A 12,192-nucleotide genomic window follows, 5' to 3' on the forward strand; every position below is an offset into this window, starting at 1 on the left:
GTCGCAAGAATCCAATTAAACCTTTTACTAATACATGATGTCTGCATGATAATCTTAGATCTGCATTTTATAAAGTATCTTCAATAATGGGCTCCTGCCAAGATCTCTGCTGGGTGTGCTGAAAGATACATACAGGATACTTATCCTACCCATCTTCCAACGGCATGTGGAGAGCCCCGGATAATGCAATTCCTACCACTGATCAGGGTCATAATTGTGTCCTGACTGACACCAGAAGATGAAAGATGGGCATCATGTCATACACGCCACCCACCACCCGCTAAGGGTTCTAAGGTTCTAAGAGTGCTTGATATTACACCGTTATTTTCTGCACAGGGCCACACGGGTTGGGTATGGGTGACTGGCGCTTGGGATCCCACCTGTCACCATACCGACACCAGGATCCCCAGGATTAGAATGCCGGCAGGGGGTACTGTGGAGGTGAGGCGAGAGCAAAGAAGTCCCTTGCGGGCTCGATTCTCACTCTATGTGTGGGACTAGTCCTGTTAGTCGGCATGCAGACTGTCGGGATTTTGAGGCGGCGGGATGTAGGCGTAGGTATTGTTACATAACTATATCCAGGCCACGCATACTGTAAAAATTACAGATTTTTTTATATAATGAATGCATTGTTGGTCATTAACTACAAAACCTTAACAATAACATTAGTTTGACTCAATCACTGCTCCTGAGGATCCTCTTACCCAGATATACGACCAATGCCAGTAATAACACCTCCAGCGGGAACGTCTTCATTACCATACAACTGGTAACCGGCAAACTGAGAGAATTCTAGGAAAGGAGATCTGAAAAACAATATTTATTTAAGGTCATTACATTTGAGACTAAAGATTGCCAAGTACAATGTCACATAACTACAAGCCTTACATTTTTCTGTTTAAGGTACACATTACACCTTGCTTTTAAAGGAACCCATAGGGGGTAATTCAATTAGGCGCTCACAGAGCTGCAAGGAAAAGTATGCATAAAAAAGACCCCCAAAAAATTGGGTCGCGCATGGGAAAAAACTCCACACTGATTCCGCAGTGTAGGCGGGTTCAGTGGTTTCCCACGCGTGAGTCACGATTTTTTTGGCGGGTGAAAATAGCCTTTCCTTGCACCGCAGGGATTTTTGCTGGCAATTAGTCGGGGTGTAAATCCCGTGGCTAATTGAATTACCCCCATAAACTCTAAACAAAACCTTTTGAAAAACCTTCTTTCTACATTATTAAATATAACATTTTATATTCTATTTTGATCTGCACTAATTTCAATTAATTAAATAAAAATAAATCCACACAAAAATCCCCTTCACAGCTAAACAATGTCGGCCATCATGAGAAACAGCTTGTGATCAGAAATTCTAGATTCAATTAGTGAGGGTTACTCCGGGCATTAACTCACAAAGGCAAGCCGGAGCTGCGACAAAAAATCCACTTTACAATGTAGAGTCTGCATGTTAACGTGTGTGGAAACCCAATTGATTCTGTACTTTGTGCAGAAATAATGGGTTAGTGCGCATTGGGGAAAAAGCTATTTCATTCAATAGCCATTTGCAACGCGATGAGATCAAGTAGCTGCAAGGTAAACAAACGCCCAGGCTAATTGAATTCCACCTTAGACTATGGCAAATGAAGATACCTGTTTTTCCTATAAATGTAATAAACCTAACACAGGTTTTGGGGGAGTTAAAGCCTTATTTATTTATTTTTGAAATGGTGTGTGGGTTAGTTATTTATTATTCTTTTGTAATAATGGACAGGTCACTCCAGGTGCCCAGATCTTGTTAATTACCACAGCGACTACAGCAAATAGTCCGATAGCCTTCAAGTCAGTCAGCAATATGTGTTTCGCTATCTCTGCATTCATTTATTTTAAGTTTGTGCTTACTTCAGAAAAGTTTGCCGGTCAATAAGGCTCTCAGGTGTTTAGAGACATTGTCTGTAGTCTGAGACAGGTTTTCAGCTCCCGGAATTGTTCGAAAGTGACTGCACATGAGCAACCAACAAATCTGTCTGAGATCAGAGTTCTGTCTCTTAGCATTTATAATGAGATTTCACCTAGCAGTCAGTGCTAGGTGATTGTTCTGTGAACCTGAACTTAGGGACAACCGTAAGCTTTAAATTAGACATTGGCTTCTAATATTTTGGCTTGCTTCTTGACTACTTTCTCCCGTCTGCTCCAATTCTGGATTATTGTGCACTGACCTAGCTTGTTATCTGAGTACTTTGCTTATACCCCTGTCTGCTACCACAGCTGCTATGTACAGAACATTGGACATGTTTCTGGATTATGTTTTTGCCTCATTCCTGCCTTCTACTATTGTCTACTTATGCACCAGACTACACACTAATTCAATGGGCCTTGCTTACCCTATCCTGTGTCTGCCGATACCTGCTATCCATGTACCACACGTTTCACTATGAATTAATTGTGGACGAATAGTTGAAGATAGATCAGCAACACTTTCAGATAACTGCATCAGTGTGGATACTCAACAAGTGGCCTTACTATCGGGGACTAAGGGGGGGTCTATTTACTAAGCCTGGGGTGTAGATAAAGTGATTTGAGTTAAAGTACCAGCCAATCAGCCTCTTATTGGAAGCCGTTGTTATTTTACAGAGTGTAGCATGTTTGGTTTGAGTGAAGCTAACTTGTAATGACTTTTTATTTTCTGCGGCATGCTGAACGTACACTCTCTTAAACAATGTATGTTGCCTTTTTTTATTATTATTATTATTATTATTATTTTTTAGCTGGGATGGAACATAGTAATTTACTTCATAAACCACAGTAGACATGAGCTGGTATTTTCGGTTATGGATCAACGGGCTGACAGTCAGTATGTCGACACCAAATGGTCGCCATGCACAAGGTCGACATGGTCAAAAGGTCGACACCTGAAAAGGTCAACATGGGTTTTTGATGTAAAAATTTCCCTTCCGACATGTGGACCCCCAATTAGTGCACACGTCCCATCGTGTGGCTCGCCATGCTTCGGGCAAGGTTCACGTGAATGGCAAAGTATGAAAAAATAAGATTTTACTTACCGATAAATCTATTTCTCGTAGTCCGTAGTGGATGCTGGGGACTCCGTCAGGACCATGGGGAATAGCGGCTCCGCAGGAGACAGGGCACAAAACTAAAGCTTTAGGATCAGGTGGTGTGTACTGGCTCCTCCCCCCATGACCCTCCTCCAAGCCTCAGTTAGGATACTGTGCCCGGACGAGCGTACACAATAAGGAAGGATATTGAATCCCGGGTAAGACTCATACCAGCCACACCAATCACACCGTATAACTTGTGATCTAAACCCAGTTAACAGTATGACAAACGTAGGAGCCTCTGAACAGACGGCTCACAACAAATAACAACCCGATTTTTTTGTAACAATAACTATGTACAAGTATTGCAGACAATCCGCACTTGGGATGGGCGCCCAGCATCCACTACGGACTACGAGAAATAGATTTATCGGTAAGTAAAATCTTATTTTCTCTGACGTCCTAAGTGGATGCTGGGGACTCCGTCAGGACCATGGGGATTATACCAAAGCTCCCAAACGGGCGGGAGAGTGCGGATGACTCTGCAGCACCGAATGAGAGAACTCCAGGTCCTCTTTAGCCAGGGTATCAAATTTGTAGAATTTTACAAACGTGTTCTCCCCCGACCACGTAGCTGCTCGGCAGAGTTGTAATGCCGAGACCCCTCGGGCAGCCGCCCAGGATGAGCCCACCTTCCTTGTGGAATGGGCCTTGACAGATTTAGGCTGTGGCAGGCCTGCCACAGAATGTGCAAGTTGAATTGTGCTACAAATCCAACGAGCAATCGTCTGCTTAGAAGCAGGAGCACCCAGCTTGTTGGGTGCATACAGTATAAACAGCGAGTCAGATTTTCTGACTCCAGCCGTCCTTGAAATGTATATTTTCAATGCCCTGACAACGTCCAGCAACTTGGAATCTTCCAAATCGCTAGTAGCCGCAGGCACCACAATAGGCTGGTGCAGGTGAAACGCTGACACCACCTTAGGCAGAAAATGAGGACGCGTCCGCAGTTCTGCCCTGTCCGAATGGAAAATCAGATATGGGCTCTTATACGATAAAGCCGCCAATTCTGATACTCTCCTGGCTGAAGCCAGGGCCAGTAGCATGGTTACTTTCCATGTAAGATATTTCAAATCCACCGATTTGAGTGGCTCAAACCAATGGGATTTGAGAAAATCCAAAACTACATTTAGGTCCCACGGAGCCACTGGGGGCACAACCGGGGGCTGTATATGTAGTACTCCTTTTACAAAAGTCTGGACTTCAGGAACTGAAGCCAATTCTTTCTGGAAGAAAATCGACAGGGCCGAAATTTGAACCTTAATGGACCCCAATTTGAGGCCCATAGACAATCCTGTTTGCAGGAAATGTAGGAATCGACCCAGTTGAAATTCCTCCGTGGGGGCCTTCCTGGCCTCACACCACGCAACATATTTTCTCCAAATGCGGTGATAATGTTGTGCAGTCACCTCCTTCCTGGCTTTAACCAGTGTAGGAATGACCTCTTCTGGAATGCCTTTTTCCTTTAGAATTCGGCGTTCAACCGCCATGCCGTAAAACGCAGCCGCGGTAAGTCTTGGAATAGACACGGTCCCTGCTGAATCAGGTCCCGTCTTAGAGGTAGAGGCCACGGATTTTCCGTGAGCATCTCCTGAAGTTCCGGGTACCAAGTTCTTCTTGGCCAATCCGGAGCCACGAGTATCGTTCTTACTCCCCTTTGCCGTATAATTCTCAGTACTTTGGGTATGAGAGGCAGAGGAGGAAATACATACACTGACTGGTACACCCACGGTGTTACCAGAGCGTCCACAGCTATTGCCTGAGGGTCTCTTGACCTGGCGCAATACCTGTCCAGTTTTTTGTTGAGGCGAGACGCCATCATATCCACCTTTGGTTTTTCCCAACGGTTCACAATCATGTGGAAGACTTCTGGATGAAGTCCCCACTCTCCCGGGTGTAGATCGTGTCTGCTGAGGAAGTCTGCTTCCCAGTTGTCTACTCCCGGAATGAACACTGCTGGCAGTGCTATCACATGATCTTCCGCCCAGCGAAGAATCCTTGCAGCTTCTGCCATTGCTCTCCTGCTTCTTGTGCCGCCCTGTCTGTTTACGTGGGCGACTGCCGTGATGTTGTCCGACTGGATCAACACCGGCTGACCCTGAAGCAGGGGTTTTGCCAGGCTTAGAGCATTGTAAATTTCTCTTAGCTCCAGTATATTTATATGAAGAGACATCTCCAGGCTTGACCATACTCCCTGGAAGTTTCTTCCCTGTGTGACCGCTCCCCAGCCTCTCAGACTGGCATCCGTGGTCACCAGGACCCAGTCCTGTATGCCGAATCTGCGGCCCTCTAACAGATGAGCACTCTGCAACCACCACAGAAGAGACACCCTTGTCCGTGGCGATAAGGTTATCCGCTGATGCATCTGCAGATGCGATCCGGACCATTTGTCCAGCAGATCCCACTGAAAAGTTCGTGCGTGGAATCTGCCGAATGGAATTGCTTCGTAAGAAGCCACCATCTTTCCCAGGACTCTTGTGCATTGATGCACAGACACTTTTCCTGGTTTTAGGAGGTTCCTGACAAGTTCGGATAACTCCTTGGCTTTCTCCTCCGGAAGAAACACCTTTTTCTGAACCGTGTCCAGAATCATTCCCAGGAACAGCAGACGTGTTGTCGGGGTCAACTGAGATTTTGTAAAATTCAGAATCCACCCGTGTTGTTGCAGCACTACTTGGGTTAGTGCTACTCCGTCCTCCAGCTGTTCTCTGGACCTTGCCCTTATCAGGAGATCGTCCAAGTAAGGGATAATTAATACGCCTCTTCTTCGCAGAAGAATCATCATTTCGGCCATTACCTTGGTAAAGACCCGAGGTGCCGTGGACAATCCAAACGGCAGCGTCTGAAACTGATAATGACAGTTTTGCACCACGAACCTGAGGTACCCTTGATGTGAAGGGCAAATTGGGACATGCAGGTAAGCATCCTTTATGTCCAGGGACACCATAAAGTCCCCTTCTTCCAGATTCGCTATCACTGCTCTGAGTGATTCCATCTTGAACTTGAATTTTTGTATGTACAGGTTCAAAGATTTCAGATTTAGAATAGGTCTTACCGAGCCGTCCGGCTTCGGTACCACAAATAGCGTGGAGTAATACCCCTTTCCCTGTTGTAGGAGGGGTACCTTGACTATCACCTGCTGAGAAAACAGCTTGTGAATGGCTTCCAATACCGTCGCCCTGTCTGAGGGAGACGTTGGCAAAGCAGACTTTAGGAACCGGCGAGGGGGAGACTTCTCGAATTCCAACCTGTAACCCTGAGATACTACCTGCAGGATCCAAGGGTCCACCTGTGAGCAAGCCCACTGTGTGCTGAAATTCCTGAGTCGACCCCCCACCGCTCCTGAGTCCGCTTGTACAGCCCCAGCGTCATGCTGAGGGCTTTGCAGAACCCTGGGAGGGCTTCTGTTCCTGGGCAGGGGCTGCTTGCTGCCCTCTCTTACCCCTTCCTCTGCCCCGGGGCAGATATGACTGTCCTTTTGCCCTCTTGTTCTTATAGGACCGAAAGGACTGCGGCTGAAAAGACGGTGTCTTTTTCTGTTGGGAGGGGGTCTGAGGTAAAAAGGTGGATTTTCCGGCAGTTGCCGTGGCCACCAGATCCGATAGACCTACGCCAAATAATTCCTCCCCTTTATACGGCAATACTTCCATATGTCGTTTGGAATCCGCATCACCTGACCACTGTCGCGTCCATAAACTTCTTCTGGCAGATATGGACATCGCACTTACTCTCGATGCCAGAGTGCAAATATCCCTCTGAGCATCTCGCATATAAAGAAAAGCATCCTTTAATTGCTCTATAGTCAATAAAATACTGTCCCTATCCAGGGTATCAATATTTTCAGTCAGGGAATCCGACCAGACCACCCCAGCACTGCACATCCAGGCTGAGGCGATGGCTGGTCGCAGTATAACACCAGTATGTGTGTATATACTCTTTAGGGTAGTTTCCAGCCTCCTATCAGCTGGATCCTTGAGGGCGGCCGTATCAGGAGACGGTAACGCCACTTGTTTTGATAAGCGTGTGAGCGCCTTATCCACCCTAGGGGGTGTTTCCCAGCGCGCCCTAACCTCTGGCGGGAAAGGGTATAATGCCAATAACTTTTTTGAAATTAGCACTTTTCTATCTGGGTTAACCCACGCTTCATCACATACATCATTCAATTCCTCTGATTCAGGAAAAACTACAGGTAGTTTTTTCACCCCCCACATAATACCCCTTTTTGTGGTACTTGCAGTATCAGAGATATGCAAAGCCTCCTTCATTGCCGTGATCATATAACGTGTGGCTCTACTTGAAAATACGTTTGTTTCTTCACCGTCGACACTAGATTCAGTGTCCGTGTCTGGGTCTGTGTCTGTGTCGACCGACTGAGGTAAAGGGCGTTTTACAGCCCCTGACGGTGTCTGAGACGCCTGGGCAGGTACCAACTGGTTTTCCGGCCGTCTCATGTCGTCAACTGATTTTTGTAATGTGCTGACATTATCACGTAATTCCATAAACAAAGCCATCCATTCCGGTGTCGACTCCCTGGGGGGTGACATCACCATTACCGGCAATTGCTCTGCCTCCACACCAACATCGTCCTCATACATGTCGACACACACGTACCGACACACAGCAGACACACAGGGAATGCTCTTATCGAAGACAGGACCCCACTAGCCCTTTGGGGAGACAGAGGGAGAGTTTGCCAGCACACACCCAAGCGCTATAATATATATGGGAACAACCTTATATAAGTGTTGTATCCTTATAGCAGCTTAAATATATAAAATATCGCCAAAAAAAATGCCCCCCCTCTCTGTTTTACCCTGTTTCTGTAGTGCAGTGCAGGGGAGAGTCCTGGGAGCCTTCCTCACAGCGGAGCTGAGCAGGAAAATGGCGCTGTGTGCTGAGGAGAATAAGCCCCGCCCCCTATTCCGGCGGGCTTTTCTCCCGTAGTTTGTAATATCTGGCAGGGGTTAAATACATCCATATAGCCTCAAGGGCTATATGTGATGTATTTTTTAGCCATAAAAGGTATTTACATTGCTGCCCAGGGCGCCCCCAGCAGCGCCCTGCACCCTCCGTGACCGTTGGTGAGAAGTGTGTGACAAACAATGGCGCACAGCTGCAGTGCTGTGCGCTACCTTCAAGAAGACTGAAGAGCCTTCTGCCGCCGGTTTCTGGACCTTCAATCTTCAGCATCTGCAAGGGGGGTCGGCGGCGCGGCTCCGGGACGAACCCCAGGGTGAGACCTGTGTTCCGACTCCCTCTGGAGCTAATGGTGTCCAGTAGCCTAAGAAGCCAATCCATCCTGCACGCAGGTGAGTTGAACTTCTCTCCCCTAAGTCCCTCGATGCAGTGAGCCTGTTGCCAGCAGGACTCACTGAAAATAATAAACCTAAAAACTTTTTCTAAGCAGCTCCTTAAGAGAGCCACCTAGATTGCACCCTGCTCGGACGGGCACAAAAACCTAACTGGGGCTTGGAGGAGGGTCATGGGGGGAGGAGCCAGTACACACCACCTGATCCTAAAGCTTTAGTTTTGTGCCCTGTCTCCTGCGGAGCCGCTATTCCCCATGGTCCTGACGGAGTCCCCAGCATCCACTTAGGACGTCAGAGAAAAGTCCTAAATATAACATTTAAAAAATGTCCAAAAACACATGTTACCCATATTCTGTGTCGACCATCGGCATGTCAACCATTTGAACCTGTCGACCTATCATCTGGATACCTTATTTTCATGCATCGGACATGTGTGGCTAGATTCTCTCCCGATGCCATCTGCTGACAGAAAAAGCTTCTGCAGTGAATTCTACAATGCTTCGGGAAAGACAGCTGCAGTGATGTGGGGCGTTTCCTTAAAGCACTAGCACGCGGAAGATGAACTAAATCATCCAGCATTAAATGACAACTGGACAATAATAAGATTTTAAACCTACCGGTAAATCTTTTTCTCCTAGTCCGTAGAGGATGCTGGGGACTCCGTAAGGACCATGGGGTATAGACGGGCTCCGCAGGAGACATGGGCACTATAAAGAACTTTAGAATGGGTGTGCACTGGCTCCTCCTTCTATGCCCCTCCTCCAGACCTCAGTTAGAGAAACTGTGTCCAGAGGAGACGGACAGTACGAGAAAAGGATTTTGGTAATCTAAGGGCAAGATTCATACCAGCCCACACCATCCACACCGTATAACATGGAATATACGCAACCAGTTAACAGTATGAAACAAAACAGCATCAGCCCGAGACTGATGCAAACTGTAACGTAACCCTTATGTAAGCAATAACTATATACAAGTCTTGCAGAAATTTGTCCGCACTGGGACGGGCGCCCAGCATCCTCTACGGACTAGGAGATAAAGATTTACCGGTAGGTTTAAAATCTTATTTTCTCTTACGTCCTAGAGGATGCTGGGGACTCTGTAAGGACCATGGGGATTATACTAAAGCTCCAGACCGGGCGGGAGAGTGCGGATGACTCTGCAGCACCGATTGAGCAAACAGTAGGTCCTCATCAGCCAGGGTAGAACTTTGCAAAAGTGTTTGACCCCAACCAAGTCACCGCTCGGCAAAGCTGTAATGCCGAGACACCTCGGGCAGCCGCCCAAGAAGAGCCCACCTTCCTAGTGGAATGGGCCTTTACCGAATTTGGTAACGGCAATCCCGCCGTAGAATGAGCCTGCTGAATCGTGTTACAGATCCAGCGAGCAATAGTCTGCTTAGAAGCAGGAGTGGCAACCTTGTTGGCCGCATACAGGACAAACAGAACCTCTGTTTTCCTAACCCGAGCCTTCCTGGCTACATAAATTTTTAAAGGACTTGGAATCCTTCAAGTCCCCTGTAGCCACAGGCACCACAATAGGTTGGTTCATATGAAACGATGAAACCACCTTAGGCAAAAACTGAGGACGAGTCCGCAATTCTGCTCTATCCACATGGAAAATCAGATAGGGGCTTTTGTGAGACAAAGCCGCCAATTCAGACACCCGCCTTGCAGATGCCAAGGCCAACAACATGACCACCTTCCAAGTGAGAAATTTTAATTCCACCGTTTGAAGAGGCTCAAACCAGTGAGATTTCAGGAACTGTAACACCACATTAAGGTCCCATGGTGCCACTGGAGGCACAAAAGGAGGCTGGATGTGCAGCACTCCCTTTACAAAAGTCTGGACTTCTGGGAGAGAAGCCAATTCCTTCTGAAAGAAAATTGATAGGGCCGAAATCTGTACCTTAATGGAGCCTAATTATAGGCCCATATCCACTCCTGTCTGTAGAAAGTGGAGAAAACGGCCCAGATGGAAATCTTCCGCAGGAGCATTTTTGGCTTCACAGCAAGATACATACTTTCTCCAGATACAGTGATAATGCTTCGCCGTAACCTCCTTCCTAGCCCTTATCAGAGTAGGGATGACTTCTTCCGGAATGCCTTTACCAGCTAGGATTCGGCGTTCAACCGCCATGCCGTCAAACGCAACCGCGGTAAGTCTTGGAACAGACAGGGCCCCTGTTGCAACAGGTCCTCTCTAAGAGGAAGAGGCCACGGATCTTCTGTGAGCATTTCCTGAAGATCTGAATACCAGGCCCTGCGAGGCCAATCTGGAACAATGAGTATGGTTTGCACTCTATTTCGTCTTATGATTCTCAATATTTTTGAGATGAGTGGAAGAGGAGGGAACACATAGACCGACTGAAACACCCACGGTGTCACCAGGGCGTCCACTGCTACTGCCTGAGGGTCCCTTGACCTGGCACAATACTTCCGGAGCTTCTTGTTGAGGCGTGATGCCATCATGTCTATTTGAGGACGTCCCCAATGACTTGTTATCTCTGCAAAAACTTCTTGATGAAGTTCCCACTCCCCTGGATGGAGATCGTGTCTGCTGAGGAAGTCTGCTTCCCAGTTGTCGACTGCTGTCAAAGCGCTTACATGATTTTCCGCCCAGCGAAGAATCCTGGTGGCTTCCGCCATCGCCACTCTGCTCCTTTTTCCGCCTTGGCGGTTTACATGAGCCATGGCTGTGACGTTGTCTGACTGAATCAGAACCGGTAGGTCGCAAAGAAGATTCTCCGCTTGACGCAGGCCGTTGTATATGGCCCTCAATTCCAGTACGTTGATGTGTAGACAAGCCTCCTGGCTTGACCATAGTCCCTGGAAGTTTCTTCCTTGTGTGACTGCTCCCCATTCTCGGAGGCTCACGTCCGTGGTCACCAAAACCCAGTCCTGAATGCCGAACCTGCGACCCTCTAGAAGGTGAGCACTCTGCAGCCACCACAGGAGAGACACCCTGGCCCTGGGGAACAGGCTGATTTTTTGATGAATGTGCAGATGGGACCCGGACCACTTGTCCAGAAGGTCCCACTGAAAAGTCCTTGCATGAAATCTGCCGAAGGGAATGGCCTCGTAGGACGCCACGTCTTTCCCAGTACTCGAGTGCATTGATGGACCGACATACTTTTTGGTTTCAACAGGTCTCTGACCGGGTGTGGTATAGCTCATAGACAGTTAAAAGATAGACAGTCATTAGTTAGACACTATATGGTCGACGGTCAAAAGTCAGACAGGGTCAAAAGTCAGACAGGGTCAAAAGTCAGACAGGGTCAAAAGTCAGACAGGGTCAAAAGTCAGACACAAAAAAAATATTTTTTTTGTGTTTTTAAACATTTTTAACCCAAAATCGGTGAAATTTGTCAGCTCGCCACGCTTCGGGCTCGGTGTCTCATTTCGCTCCACTTCGCTCCCTACAACTTTACTAAAAGGTAATAGTTTGTGTGACATGGATAGTAAATGAGGCAATAGTTGTAAAAAACAGAAAAATCAAACATTTTTTTTGTGTCTGACTTTTGACCCTGTCTGACTTTTGACTGTCGATCATATAGTGTCTAACTAATGACTGTCTATCTTTTAACTATCTGTCTATAGACAGGAACCCCTCTGACCATGTTCTGGAGTTCCTGGGCTTTTTCCATCGGGAGAAAACCCCTCCTTTGTTCCGTGTCCAGAATCATGCCCAAGAAAGTCAACCGGGTCGTTGGAACAAACTGTGACTTTGGTAGATTGAGAATCCAGCCGTGTTGCTGCAGCACTCTTAGGGAGAGCGAC

The 12,192-nt window shown here is 47.3% G+C and overlaps 1 protein-coding gene across 1 annotated transcript in view; it reads right to left on the bottom strand.

The window, feature by feature from the left end:
* Positions 1-12,192, bottom strand: part of MCCC2 (methylcrotonyl-CoA carboxylase subunit 2) — a 137,853-nt gene that overhangs the window by 109,191 nt on the left and 16,470 nt on the right. Inside the window, exon 4 of the mRNA XM_063963884.1 lies at positions 705-806. Coding sequence (XP_063819954.1) covers positions 705-806 — 102 coding nt within the window. The remainder of the gene's footprint in view (positions 1-704; positions 807-12,192) is intronic.

The sequence above is a fragment of the Pseudophryne corroboree genome, chromosome 1 (assembly GCF_028390025.1).
Source record: "Pseudophryne corroboree isolate aPseCor3 chromosome 1, aPseCor3.hap2, whole genome shotgun sequence".
Lineage (NCBI taxonomy): Eukaryota > Metazoa > Chordata > Amphibia > Anura > Myobatrachidae > Pseudophryne > Pseudophryne corroboree.